At 42.6% G+C, this 15,066-nt stretch overlaps 2 protein-coding genes and 1 non-coding gene across 3 annotated transcripts; all 3 read right to left on the reverse strand.

Annotated features, from left to right (window-relative positions):
• Positions 1-1,004: 1,004 nt before the first annotated feature.
• On the reverse strand, positions 1,005-5,181 carry LOC122761082 (protein MAK16 homolog). The gene is made up of 10 exons (XM_044016305.1): positions 4,999-5,181; positions 4,151-4,200; positions 3,873-3,982; positions 3,640-3,704; positions 3,316-3,467; positions 3,153-3,207; positions 2,984-3,058; positions 2,347-2,454; positions 2,200-2,265; positions 1,005-2,105 (listed from the first exon to the last, which is right to left on the reverse strand). The coding sequence occupies exons 1-10, from the start codon at positions 5,011-5,013 to the stop codon at positions 1,893-1,895; spliced, it is 909 nt and encodes a 302-aa protein (XP_043872240.1). The 5' UTR covers positions 5,014-5,181; the 3' UTR covers positions 1,005-1,892.
• A 446-nt stretch (positions 5,182-5,627) lies between these two features.
• On the reverse strand, positions 5,628-5,726 carry LOC122761084. Its single transcript, XR_006358528.1, has one exon. It is a non-coding gene; the product is annotated as a small nucleolar RNA U13 (small nucleolar RNA).
• A 1,534-nt stretch (positions 5,727-7,260) lies between these two features.
• On the reverse strand, positions 7,261-12,692 carry LOC122761083 (spindlin-1-like). Its single transcript, XM_044016306.1, has 6 exons — positions 12,541-12,692; positions 12,060-12,108; positions 11,853-11,947; positions 11,491-11,646; positions 10,216-10,449; positions 7,261-9,480 (listed from the first exon to the last, which is right to left on the reverse strand). Exons 1-6 carry the CDS (start codon positions 12,590-12,592, stop codon positions 9,281-9,283), a joined length of 786 nt encoding a protein of 261 aa, XP_043872241.1. The 5' UTR covers positions 12,593-12,692; the 3' UTR covers positions 7,261-9,280.
• Positions 12,693-15,066: the final 2,374 nt, after the last annotated feature.

The raw sequence follows: 15,066 nt of genomic DNA on the forward strand, positions 1-15,066 counted from the left end.
TGAGACAAGACAAAGTGGCAACAGACAAAAGAGAGACGCAGACCATAATATGCACACTGTAATGGGGAACAGGTGGAAACTATCAGGGTGAGTCAGACAAGGTAAACACAAGGGGAAGGAGCAAGTTACCTGAAACGAGAAATATAGATATTATTCACCAATTTGGTTTTGAAAAGGCTTTTCGACCGTGGTCTGCTTGTGTTCTCTTTGATTTTGTGTCCGTGTCATTATCTGTGCCTTCATGTTCCCCGCAGGAGGTGGAGACCGGGGAGAAACCAGAGGTGTTCAGTCAAACTACAAAGACGCTGCTTCAAAGGTGCCATCAGACCCCCGACCACAACTGCCATCACACGGCATTAATGAACTTCAAATGTGTTTTAGCACCTTTGGCTGGATCCCACAACCTGCTGATGCTGTTGAACTCTAAATCACAGGATTATTATTGTGCAGTGCCCTCCAGAGGTACGTATTAGAACTGTGAGGCAAATTCCTTTATTTTTGCCATTGACTCAAAACGTTTGGCTTTTACTTCCAGGTATTTACATCTGGATTGTTTTTGTTCCCTGAATTTGAGAGAATTAGTCCTGGAAAGTCATGGAAAAATCCTTGAAATTGCTGTCAACCAAGGTGTGGGGACCCTGCTATTGTAGTTCCATGTGAGTGTTTTCTTCTTTTTGTTGATGTCGGATATCATCATCAAACAAGGCCAGTGAGGAGGAGTGAATGATGGGATGTTGTGTAAAGAATCACTGCTATTCTGTCCTCTTCCATGTCTTTTTAATTCTGTGACACTTTGCTATTTGTACACATGTTAATTCCTCGTCGAGCAAATATATAATAATATAAACTGAGTGTGACCTACTTCCTTGAATAGCCATTCAAGCGTTTGCCATTTCCTTTTATTCTGTGCTCTTCATCCTTTGTGTAGATAATTTAACCACTGAACAAAAACATTCTGTCAAAAGAAATAAAACCCTCTTTTTTAATGAAAAATACAGCATATGTTCTCTATAATTCATATTTAATTTATTAAAGCAGTTGCACAGAGTTGTGTAACCTTTGTGCTCACAGTTTGTTCTTGAGAATGTTTCCAGGAATCTGTCATAAAAAACAAACCAAAATAAACATGAACATAAACTACTGTGTAGTTGTAGATTAACCACAGGCTGAAACTGCCCACTGGTGGTGTTCTGAAGTACTGCTACTGAGGCACAGAGACTGTCCACACACTTGGACTTATTTAAGGTCTGTTTTCTGTGTCTTTGGCCTAAACATTGCAGACGGATACGTATTTAGATTTAACAGGAACATAGAGTGTATACTGTTAGGATTAACTTACAAGTTCATCATATAACTGTGTTAGGCAAGCAGTTCAGAATCAAGAACAGAAATAAACCCTTGTTCGAGTCCCTGTGGTCTCATCACCGCATTTTCCAGGAAGATCATTTTAATAAAAAGGACAAAAATATTTGGAATCAAACTGAGCAAAAAACGTGATAATCAGAAACGGCAAAACAGCTGCAAGGAAATAAAACGTCCATTAAGATTTTATTATTATAATAATGAAATTATTAATATTGTTATATTGAAACACGAGTCTTGCTTCCATTGTGTTCTTGCGACTTCAAACATTTTGTCATTTAATTATTCAGATCCAAAGGAAAAGAAACCAAGTTAAAAAGCATTTTTGGGTCAAATCTCATTCTGAGTGGACGCTGGTTCCAGGATCTGAGCGAACGACAACGCTCATGGAAGAAAGAAGAAAACGCAACGTGTCTCTCCAAACATGAACAGAGCGACCTGAGGGTCAGTGTTTCTTTCCTGTGAGTGTGTTGGTGGTACGTACAGGAGCAAGTCCTCCGCTGAGTCTGTGCTATAAATTGACGCCGTCGTTACGTCGCTCTGTTCTTGGATTGAGGCTCCGTCTCCTGCTCGTACTCGATCTCCACGTAAGCCCGCTTCTTCCTCGCCACTGCGCCGTTGGCCGGAGATTTGCCTTTTATCTTGGAGGCCTTGGTCTCCGCTTCCATCTCCTCCTCCTCATCTTCGTCACTCGACTCATCCTCTTCCTCCTCGTCGCTGCTCGTCCTCAGCTTGTTCATGTCCTGAAACCAAAACACCACCCAGTCCAGATTTGTTTATGATCTAAAAATTCACAAAGCACTGAACCCTGAGTGTATTTCAACGTCGCTGATTTACCTCAAAGTCGCTCAGGTCACTCTCCTCCACTTCTTCTTCTGCCACAAACTCTCTCTTCCCAACATCCTGCGGAGAAAAGACGTGAAGCATCTGAGGGACGACTTTAAACATTTTTAACCAACAAACAAACTGAGAACCGTCCGTCACCTCGTCCTCTTCCTCCTCCTCAGACTCGGACTCTGACTCGCTCTCTTCATTCTGCTGATCCAGAGCTTTGTCGAAGGCGTGGACGGGGAAGTTGTAGATGTCACCGTACTGAAAACACAAACACACACACACACACACACACACGTCAGTGATTTAAGTTAAATAAAACTTGAACTCACTGATTCACCGTTAAGCTACGGTAGCATAGAACAGCCACAGGAAAGAAGACACGTCGGAGCCGTTTCCCAGTATAGCGAGATACTTTCTGAAAATGTTAGTTCTTTGCTTCAGTGATGACACGCTGCCATGCACAGCTGAAGGATACGGTTCCTTAAACCTGGTCCTGGAACCCTGCCCTGCTCCAACACACCTGATTCAGATGAACAGCTTGATGACGAGCAGACCATTTGATTCAAGTGCTGACCCTAAACACACCAGACTCCTCTGTTAAATGTTGAGATATTTACCTGGTAGTTGTTGGAGATTAACCCACATTTTTAGGACTGTTAAGTAGTTTGAACTAATGTGATCTTTCCAAACTTAAGTTTATAAAAATGATGATAAAATCAGAATGAGGGAAATGTAGATTGATTGATTTTTTTGTTTCTTTTTTACAGCATAATTAACACAAACTCACCGTTCCCTGTTTGAGTCTCTCCAGCAACTCCTTCTCGATGGCGTTGTCCAGCTGAGCAGCTATCAGAGCTTTCTCCTACAAATGCGGGACAAAGAGGACGAGAACTTTGTGAAACTTGGAAGTCGACCACAGGTTCAGACTCGGGAGACATTTGGTGGCATCGACTCACCTCTTTCCTCTTCTCCCGCTGCTCCACCTTCCTGCTCAGAGGGACCAACTTCCTCCTAAAAACCAGTCAAGACAACGTTTAGTCAAAGTGAAGTCTCCGGGCTCAGGGAGTGCGTTTATTATTTGTAATTCAAACTCTTTTCATCTCATTTTGATCGACTTACTGTCTCTTGAGGACCAGTTTGCGCATACGGATCAGATACTGGGTGATTTTGGTGAATCTCTGTTTACATTTGTGTCGCAGGAATCGAGGCCAGTAAATCAGATTCTCGTCTATCTGTTCCAGAGCTTTCTCATAGTTCTTACTGAGCTTCACCTGCACACACACACACACACACAATTAAAAAAACATGCTATTAGTACAGAGTTTATTCAAAAAGGCTTCACTGTCGAGTGACAGCTGGTTTGTGGACGAACATGGAACAATAAATTAAAAATACACAAAAAAGGTGCCGCGTATCCCTGTGTCCCAGTTAGTTCAAACTCACCTTCTCCCACATTCTGGCAGGGAAAGCCGCTCTCTCAATCACCTTCATGTAGAGGAAACACTGACCTGCACATAAAACACCTTTTACATTCATCTTTTCTTCTTTTTTTTGATCACTATCACTTTTATATTAAAATGTAATGTCCATGTCCTAATTGAATTTCTTCTATTCATGAAAATTTCATCCTCTGTGTCATTTCAGGTCATAGGTTTTGGTGTATCGCGTGGTCATACCTTTCTCCTCTCTGATGGTGGCATACTGACTGTTGGCGAGCGGACAGGCCGAGCGGTTACACAACCCCGTGACGTTGTATTCATTACGACAGAAGTTCTGACTCTTCGTCCTAAGGCAGAGAGTAAATGTGTTATTAATACATAATCAATAATTGTACATTAAAACAATGATGTCGTGTTGGCCATCTGTAATGAGCCTGCTCCTGACAAAATACATGTTTCTTGTCGATTTATGTCTTAAACTGGACCTGAATGAAATGATTCCATCTGCAACTTACTTGACTTTGTGGGAGCAGAACTGTTTGTTTCCAATAATGTCCCAGATAACCTGCAGGAGGCGGAATAAAGAAACTGTTGTTTTGCATTTTCAGTTTAGCCACACACAAAAACAAGGTGTTCCACAAGGCGATACGGTTTACGACACTGAAGAACATTCCCTTTATTTTCTGCTGTTGAACGAGCTGTTTAATGTTTACAGATCTTACAATAGTACTGAAAACAATGAGACGACTAATAAGCCACAACTAAACCAAGTGTCCACATGATGGAGAGGGAATAGAGATTAGGGGTGGGTCAAAATATCATAGAATATATAATTATTACTAGTGTTTTCAAGCTGCCATCTGAGTTGTGTTGTACTGTCCCCCAATGCAACGACAATAAAGAATCTATTCTATTCCATAATGACAATTGCAAGACATAACGTTTCTATATCAAGCCTGAATACGTTAACAATTAACAAATGAACGTTAGACAAATGTTGCAGAAATTATCTCGTATATGAAAAAATGACATGAATTATTATTAATATCTTTGATGAAGCCATGAACACAGTAAGTGAGCACATGTGTTGAAAAGTGAACACTTCTGACGCAGTGAGACGATTAACAAGACAACACGTGTTCATTTCATTTACCATTAAGCTTTAAACTATAAAACAAGTTGTTATATCATACAATCCACGGTTACTACATGCAGAGAACTGCGGTTATGGTCGGTTACTCGTTCCCCTGTACATCGAACTATCGGAGGAAAATCAGAAGTAAGTGTATTAATGGTTTGTACGGGGAAGCTAACGTTACCTAACATCAGACTTAGCACGTTCGTACTCATATATCACACTTACGTCGTCGTGTTGCATTTTCGCTTCTTCGTAGAGATAATCTTAGTCACAGCGGAAAGTGTTGTTGGTTTGAAAAAGGTTAAACTATTTCAACATAAAGATATAAAGTGTTTTTTGTGTCTGTGACGCCACATGTGCACTTCCTCACAGAGCTGCCATCTTTCTTCTTTCCAACACTGGCCCCTCCCCCTATCGAGGTCGAGAGTCAACGTGTGGAAATATCGCGATAGCGGTAAATCACACACAATCACAATATTGCCTTTTGAGGGAACGTTTCACTTAATAATGCTGATTTAATTAAGGATTAACTTGTACTTATGGTGTTGTTTTTATGTCAATTCTAATTTATTGTAAAATAAAACTGCCTAATTTGACTGCAGCCTTGAACTTTGCCAGGAGAGGTCGCTCTATCTGAAGCCATGTTTGTAACAATTGAGAGTTTCACAAGAACAAATGCAATATTCACTTCATAATTTCAGCGTTTGTTGTTCCACTGTTGATGTTCTGCACACACATGTCACTAATAATAATAGTTAAACTGTCAAACGTCTGTCTAACTCTGTTCTCCATTTTAAATTATTTAATTAATGTTGTTTTTTAATTGAGTCAATATTAATCGGTTATCGATTCAGGATCAGAACGGCTGAGGCGCATAGCGTAACAAGAGAGGCAGCACCTTTCACGGATCAGTCCGTGATTAATCCGATCATCACATTCATGAACCGAAGGATCAGGCGTGAAAACGAGCGCTCAAACATGTTGTACGAGCTCCTCAGCTCAATGAGTGACGGTGACAAAACGTCATCGAACACGTGCTGTTATTATTTAAGTGACGACAAACATAAGTAAAACGTAGCAACTAAACCCAAATAACCACACTTTAGAAAATGTCTGTTTGACTAAAAAAGAGTTTGAAATTCCTCTCACAAGGAGAGAGGTGCATTTTGGGAGTATCTGCTGTGAATACGAGGGAACCGAGAACATCTGGTGGTCCGGAGGGGAACTGCAACACTACCGCCAAGTGTGTGTGAGTAATGTGTGTGTCCAGGTATTACTGATGTTGTGGGGACCTACACCTGTTTACACAGTCACATTATAGGGACTTGTCTTCCTTGTGGGGACAAAAATGTAAATGACTACATTTTAAGGTGAAAATATGTTTTAAGGTTAGGTTGAGGTTAGGGTTAGGGTAAGGTTAGGGTCAGTAGTAATTGTGGTTGATTTGTGATTTGTAACGTGTGAAAATATTTAAGACTTTCATTCTAAAACTGATTCTTGTTTTTGTGCAGGTGAAGCAAAAAAAAACAAAACAAGCGAGACTCACTGGTGAAAAACAACATACATTTTTATTTTAGTAAATAGTATGAGCATTTCACTGCTGTACAACACTGGCATCTCTAGTTGGCACTCAAGGGACGATCCACCCAAAAACAGAACTCACAGCCACCATGATGTCATGTTTTGTCCTATAATATAACCCTAAAATACCAGAAGCACCAGCAGCCTCTGAGCGGAGATAGAAACGTTAAATAGAACCGGAGAAATAAAAGACAAGGGAACCAAATGAAAGGCACCAGAAGCCACAGAGGACAGAACCAGCTGAAGAACCGAAAACTACACAGACATGCAACGCACATCGATTTACACTGAGCTATATAGGCATGCAAAAACAACACAGCTGTGAACAGGGGCTGGTTCACACACACGTACACACACACACACACACACACGCACACACACACACACACACACACACACACAGATCCATGGTCACTAACGCCATTTCACCTCCTGAACATACGACGACTCATGTCCACATCATAGAGGCAAAGGTCAGTTTGATTTCACCCTGATTTCCCACCAGACAACACCGGGAGGCTCGACACAACCCTGACATCCTGCCATTCTCACCCTGAAGAGATGCATTGTGGGAAACACCCGGGTCATATTGAACCTGCCTTGTCACACACATACTCAACTCATCGATTAGTCATTGAGTTTTAACGAAGTAGGTGTTGATTTCTACTCTGGATAGATATATACATGTGTATATTCTATATATACATAAATATATATAGAATCCAAAGCTGTGAGTTCAAAGAAAATGTCTTTTTATGGAGGAAAAAAAAAATGTATTGTTGAAAACCAAACAGATTCTGTTGGGAAGAGATGATTCTAGAATCACAACATGAGGGTTCCGCGACGTTCTCGTCTCCACACGTTCAGAACCCTGTGGAACAACAAACGACGTCGGAATGGGATGAATTCTACGACGACACCACACTCTTTAATTCAATCACAAACAACGCTCGTATTTCTTTTTTTCCATACAAAACTCTTATCGTTCCAGAACCCAAAGCTGTGAATTTTGTGTTTTGAACAGAGTAGAAAAAAAAAAAGGATCTCGAAAGCTCTGGAGAACACACAAAAGATGTGGGAACACAGATTCATCACAATGGAAGTCAAATGTTCTCATGTGTTTGTCTTCAAAATAAGGCTCTAGAATCTTAAGTCGACATTTTAAGGGAATCAAGACGCTACAATCAGCGAGTTTTACTTAAGAAAATGAACAAAAATATGGGAGAAGCTGCTCCAACTGTACAAGGTCAGCGCTACACGGACTCACACGGGGAATGTGATGTGGACAGAGACAGCCACGCCTCTTTAGACTCGGATGTTTGGTGGTCAGAGCAACGAAGAGGAGAGGACGTTAAATCACGGAGAGAGTTTCCTCCTGAAGAAGGAAATGTTTTGACTTTAAAACTTCCTCACGACGGAGAGCGTGCAGTCTCCACTGGACAGAAGAGGAGAAACAAACAAAGGAGAGACGACGATGGGAGAAAATAAGGTGCGACACCCTCCATGTGATGGCAACTTGACTTTTCAGGCAGCTCTTTGAATAATAAATGATATTAATGACGTCTAAGTGTTTATTAAAGCGAAACAAACAACTGAGGCGGAAACTGAACAACACAGTGAAACAAGGCAACGATGCAAAAACAAATAATGAACATTAATAAACACTTATGAACAACATCATGTGTCTCGTTCTGATATTAAAGGGATAGTTAAGGTTTTTTTTAATTACACAGAAACAGCCAAAAACATGGCTGCCAATGAGAACACAAGGAAAACAGAAGGTTAAGGTCCAATTAAGTCTATGATATCTTTATATCAAGGAAAACATATATAAAAGCACCAAAGTCCACTGCTGTCTCTCTTCAGTAAGTTTGTGTCTTTAAAAGTTAAATGTGAACAAAGAACTTCATACATTTTAACTTAGTGACAGGGACGACTTTGGTGTGGGGGAGTGAGAGGTTTATAAACTTCAGTACCTTCAAAAAAAACCTGAACTATCCCTTTAAAATCGGATCCAAAACACATGAGAAAATAAAATGCAGACTGAAATTCAATAAAACTGAATTTCAACACTTTGATTTTTCCTATTTCTTTTCTTTCTATTTGTTATTTTTCCTGTTAACCTTGTTTTCACCTAAGTGCTATCAAACGATATTAAACTGCCTTGTATTATATTAAACAGAACATGTTTATAAAACGGGGAAAGGTTCAATATTTTTTCCACATAACGTGGGCATCGTCATCTCAGCGATTCTGCTTCCTGTCAATACTTTTCTGGAATCTTTTTGGCACCAATATAAAAATGTTTAAAACCTTATAAAACAAGTTATCGGTCGAACCTTCAGGCTGAAATTTAGGGAGGCAACGCAGCACTGGAAACAAGGTCAAGCAACAAACAACAACTCCAATAAAAGAAAGAAAGGAAAGAACAGAGAACGCTGCTTTAAAATGAACGTATAAATCAGCTAATGACGGGAAATGATGTCGGAACCGACACATGAGAAAGAGAAATGATAAGAGTCGACGTCCTCTTTCGGGTTTTCAACGTCTGTTCACGCCTTGAATGAAAAAGCAGATGCACGATGGAGACCAGGTCCAAATCTACGCCTGTGTTCCTTCATTGACCTCAGCAGAGCCCCTCCCCCCCGCGCACACACACGATGGAGGTTTCAAACAGTCCGACAGGGTTTCAGGAAAAGGGGAGTGACGTCCTTCTGTCGACCTTCCTGCTTTCAGATGAGTTTTTTTTTTTATTCATTTGGTCTCAGGATCGAACTGTAACAGCTTTTACTTGTTGTTTCGGGAACAGTTGTCATCTTCTCCTGTGATATCATCTGTCTCCACAGGTCGAGGGGGAGGAGGGGGCGGGGCTGTGTTTATGGAGGATCTGGGCAGGATGTGAAAGTTTTTTCTGGAGTTCTCGGTCTTAGGAGGTCTTGACCAGGTCGTAGACGTAAATGTGGAAGTCGTCGTCAAACTTGATGAAGTAGACGGAGGGCTTGGCCTCCACCTGGTGGATGACCATCCCCGAGCGCTTGCCGCCATCTTCTTTGGCGTACTCCACCTGTTTGCCCACCAGACTGTCGACCACCTCGCCGGGCTCCCGCTCCGTCGTCACGTTGTCGTCTACAGACAGAGAAGAGCGGGTTAGTGGCCTTTGCTGCAGAGGACGGAGTATTCGAGAATAAAGTGGTAAATTAACGAGAATAAAGTCGGAATATTCTAACCGGTCATCTGCAGGGTCATCGGTGGATGCATCAGTGGGCCATTCAGAGGGGTTTTGTGGTTTCTCTAGTTTATCACATGAATCCTTATTCTATAAGGTGTTTGGGCCTCTGCAGGTGCTCGCCATACCTCGACTCCTCCTGGAGCCAAAATCTTAAATATCAGTCGGATTGTTTCTTTAAGAAACCACAAAAACCCCTCTGAATGGCCCACTGATGCATCCACCGATAATCCTGCTGTTTCCCCCTCCACAAAAGCAGCCATTTCCTCCAGGTCTGCCTGGTTCTTTCTGCAGAGAAAATGCATTTTCTTGCATATACTTATACCAGAAGATGAAGTATCTCCTCATTTGTGAAACTTATTCTAAAGTACAAATCCACGAAATGCTCCACGGCAACAGGTTAGAATATTACGGCTTTATTCTCGTTAATTAAGAGTTTATTCTCATTAATTAAGACTTTATTCTCGTTAATTAAGACTTTATTCTCAAAATGTGACCCTAACACTCCGTCGTATGTTTACACGCTGAAAAAGAACAATTTAACCAAGAGAAACCCTAATGTGTGTAAGCATTGTTCTATTGAGTGACCTTCTCCTCTGCAATATAAGCAAAGGCATCATGTCATAATGACTCACTTGAGTCGGGCATGATGCGCAGGTCTCCTTCCTTGTAGTCGTCCAGCAGCTGGTACATGTAGAGAACTGGGTCTTTCTCGTAGGTGATGTAGAACCAGCACGTCATGATAGGAGCCCGGGCCAGAACCATGCCCCTCCACTCCTCCTTCGGCCCGTCCTCCGTCTCAAACATGTGCTCCACCGCTTTACCGATCATCGTGTCGGCCAGCAGTGAGTCGCTGACGAGGGCTGGAGCTGGACCAGACACATGTGGAGGTGACGTTTATTTATATTCCACAACAGTTTACACGTACAGGTTTTCATCATGTGTGGTTGTTTGAGGAACTGACACATGGACAAAGCTAAGTCCTTTGTGCAACGTTTCCTATCTTAATTCAAGAGCATATTATATTATTTATTGATTTCACATTCAGATTTTGTGATATTGTCTCTCAGAACTCTGCTCTCGCACTCAGTTATATTACTGAAAGAGTGCCCGCCCGTATCCCGTAGTCAGACTATGACATAGCTCAGATTACTCCTGCATGTACACACTTAGTCGGACTATGACCATAGCTCAGATTACTCCTGCATGTACACACTTAGTCGGACTATGACCATAGCTCAGATTACTCCCGCATGTACACACTTAGGATTATGGCTCAGATTACTGCTTGTATTAGACTATGATAGCTCAGATTGCTCCCGCATACACAGAGTCCGACTATGACCATGGCGCCAGACTCCACATGTATGCACCCAGTCCGACTACCAGACCATGGCGCGAATTACTCCTGCATGTAGTCGGACTATGAGTACTCGCGGACTGGGACTATGACCGCCTAGCTCAGATTACTCCGCATGTACACCCAGTGGGACTATGACCATAGCTCAGATTACTCCGCGTAATGCACACACTTGGTCGGACTATGACCGCTAGCTCAGATTACTCCGCGTATACACGCCAGTGGGACTATGACAATAGCTCAATTACTCACTGCATGTACACACTTAGTCGGACTATGACATAGCTCAGATTACTCCCGCATGTACACACTTAGTCGGACTATGACCATAGCGCAGATTACTCCCGCATGTACACACTTAGTCCGACTATGACCATATCTCAGATTACTCCCACATGTACACACTTAGTCGACTATGACCATAGCTCAGATTACTCCCGTATGTACACACTTAGTCGGACTATGACCATAGCTCGATTAAACTGCGCATGCAAATGTACATACTGTAGATTAAATTGGGAAAATAAATCCAAACTTGAATGAAACTCACCCACTCTGTCGGGCAGCACCTCCAGCCCCACCACCCGCTCATCTCTGTACAGCTCCAGGCCGTAGACACAATCAAAGCCATCGTATTTGATGAGAAAGAGAGAGGGGTTAACGGGGACCTGGTCCAGGACTGTCCCCTTCCACTGAGATGACTTACCTAAGAGGAAGCAAAAGGGGAAAATCTGAGACTCCTTCTTCCTGAAAAGGAACATTGTTTGAGCCTCCAGATGAGACACGGGAACAAAAACAAAGAAAACCTAAAAGGTTTGATCAGATGTTTGTGTGCAAGCGAGCAACTGGATGGTTCATATAATTTCTAATGTGTCGACAAGACGGATGAACAGACGGATCAATGCAACTTACTGCCCTCCTTCCAAATGTGCTGGATCCTGTAGCCGACTATGCTCCTCTTGGGTGGAGCCAGAGTCTTACTAGGACCAACACTGGTCCTCTGTTTCCTGAAAGGAACAGGGCAGGTGCACAGGTGAACAAAATAGTTGTACAGATATGAGGAGCAGAAGAGATGAAAAGAAAAAGGAGGAATGAAAATGAAGTTCAAAGATGACTTACTTGTGCGAGTTCTTCTTCTTCATCATGTTTGCAGACACGCCTGAATGTCCTGAAACACAACAGCGCTGGTTTGATGCATTAATGCACACATTTGAGGGCTAAGTTGGTTGAACGCAGTTCAAGATAAAGGGTCAGATAAGGGTTTACACAAGGTTTGAGCCACCAGACCAGTCTGCTATACTTGATGTCACTGATGAGAGTGTGTGTGCAGGAAACTCAGCGACACAAACTTTGGTTTCCAGCCAGATAAAGCACCTAACACGTGGACTTCATCTGGCGTAGATGTGATTATGTGTTAAATGACACAAATCAGTTGGTTCTTCTGTGACTCGGGCTGGTTTCATGGCAGCCACAGGCAGCACTAACTACATATCTCACTTATTTAACCACATCTCCACACCTCTGAACTCCTGCTGTGACATCACATTCACGTGAAGCTCTGTGATTGGCCGTGTGTCAGTAAAAGTCAGAGTCAACTCACCGCCATCCGCTCGTGGCCGGGGGGCCGCTGGGCTCTTGAATGGAGTCTTCATTCATCCACCTGTAGAGGGCAGCCTACGCTGCCTGTTCAGGCTGATCGCTGAGTCTTTTTGAAAGGATGGACGGAGGACGGAGGGAGGGGGCAGGGAGGGGAGGGGAAAGGGTGGGGAGAGGAGGAGGGAGGAGGTGGTGGGAATGAAGGAGCACCAGGAATCAGGCCGGGCCCTGGACAGGCTGCATACAGGCTGGACACAGACGAAAGCCCTGGAGACTGAAGCTGCACCTGATGAACTCGATGATGGAATGATGTGTTGAGCCTGAGGAGGGAAAACATGAGTCACACCTGCTGCTCGAGTTGTACTAACGATCCATGATCGACAATCAGCCTCATGATTTCACCTTCATGTGAATTCATGGTACATTTGGAACAAGGTCACAATAACGTGAGAATTTTAACAATTTTAACAACCACAGGTTTATTCCATCTGTGTCCTATGCTTAGGTTTTAAAAAAGCATTGAAAACTGATGTTTGTGGCACATCCACAAACAATCACTCCCACTAAATCACAATCCTGGGATCATTCAAACTAAAACCACCATTGGTATTGTTTCCACGTCTCTGAACTTGTGACATCAGCTGATCCTGAACTTTTTCCTCAGTTCAGTGTCGCTCTATCTGCCGCACGATCGACAACAACACTGGAGTTCAGCCCGAACACATTAGACACCATGATCACAAAGACTAGATGCTGTTTGATGTTTTAATCCACAATCAAATCTGTTTCCAATAGAACCGCAGCAATCTGAGAGTCTAATATGTAATATGTAACTAATATTTGATATCTCAAACGTTTGACGACATTACAGAATCTCCGTGTAAATGGTGACGTAGTCCGTCTCCTCGGTATACCAAGTTTTATATTTGCACAAACTAAGAGATGGATGAATTTAACCATCTCCACTTGTAAAATTGGATTTTAGAAACGTACTTTCCTTTTGCACATTAGAGAATAAAGTGTGAATTTACTAATGCTGTAACGATGCATTCATTGATATATTGACATTTTTATTAAAATCCAGCTCTGTGATTTCTGCTTTTTAACTGTGAGTATGTTCTCACTGCATTTAGAGCTGAAAAACTCAATCACTTCACTTTACTAACAGATTGTGTTATCAACATGTTAGAAAATGATGAAAACTCTAACTTACGGTCACAGAGCAACAAACCACAACATGGTCACTTTCACGATTGAAATCAAAGACTCAAATTGATTGATCCATTATCAAAATAGTTGACTTAACAATCGATGAAGCAGTGATCGATGAAACAATGGTTGAATCGTTGCAACACGATTGTTCGTTGACTGAATGTACAAAGTGGATCAGTTATGAATATGATCAATAGTCAACAACGTGACAAAACAACCGCAGTTATTGTTCACTGCAGCACTGCACTACACAACAACAAAAATACACGTTGTGTCCATGTCCAGGGTGTGTCAGCAGGTCAACACATGTCCAAGCACAACTGTCAAACACACACAGAGACAAGAGACAGAAAGAGAGAGAGACAGTGGGGTAGCAGCAGAGTCACACATACAGACAGACACACAATGTGTCCATGTCATGTCAACATATGTCCAGGCAACTGTCAAATACACCCAGACAGACAAAGGGAGATAGAGATGGACACAGAGACAGGGACAGACAAACACACACGCAGACAGACAAATAATGTGTCCCTGTCAGGTCACACATGTCTAAGAGTTACTGTCTCTCACACACACACACACACACACACACACACACAGAGAGACAGACAGACAGACAGACTCAGACTGAGAGACACATTACCAGGTGAACACATGTCCAAGAGCAACTCTGTCTCTCTCTCACACACACACACACACACACACACAAACACACCCACTCCAGTGTCCTCAGGTGAGTTGCTGGTTGTTGTTCAGGTGAGTGATGAGGATGAGGATGATGATGATGATGATGATGAGCAGCCAGAGGTCAAAGCTTACCCTCGTCACTACACGATCACCTGTCCCTCTGCCTACTCTGGTCTATGTGTCCAGGTAAGACGTCTCAGTCCGCAGACAGCGGCCATATTGCGCCGGTATTTACAATCCCGCATCACTGCGAAAAGGCGCAAACGAACAAAGAGAGCAGGGAGCTGTGTGAGCAGAGAAACACTGGCGCACAGCCAGCGGCTCTGCGCTAACGCGTATAAGCGGACAAACGCTCCGATAAACGGGTCGTTCGACGGCGGCAGAGGCCGCAGTTACTTACCGATAAATCAATCAGCGTCGCTACACAATCCTGATCAACAGCCGAGGCTCCAAATTGATCCGTTCTGCCTTCTTTTGGTCTACCGCTGCGTCAAGTTAACCGTGCCAAGACGGAGGGCGACCGGAAACCAAGCGACGCGGCCTTCAAAGTGTGACATGAAATGGAAAAAACTAGAGTGAAACGCAGAAATAATCAGTAGCGAAGCATACATCTCAAATGATTGATTCC

Source organism: Solea senegalensis, unplaced genomic scaffold (assembly GCF_019176455.1).
Source record: "Solea senegalensis isolate Sse05_10M unplaced genomic scaffold, IFAPA_SoseM_1 scf7180000014328, whole genome shotgun sequence".
Classification (NCBI taxonomy): domain Eukaryota; kingdom Metazoa; phylum Chordata; class Actinopteri; order Pleuronectiformes; family Soleidae; genus Solea; species Solea senegalensis.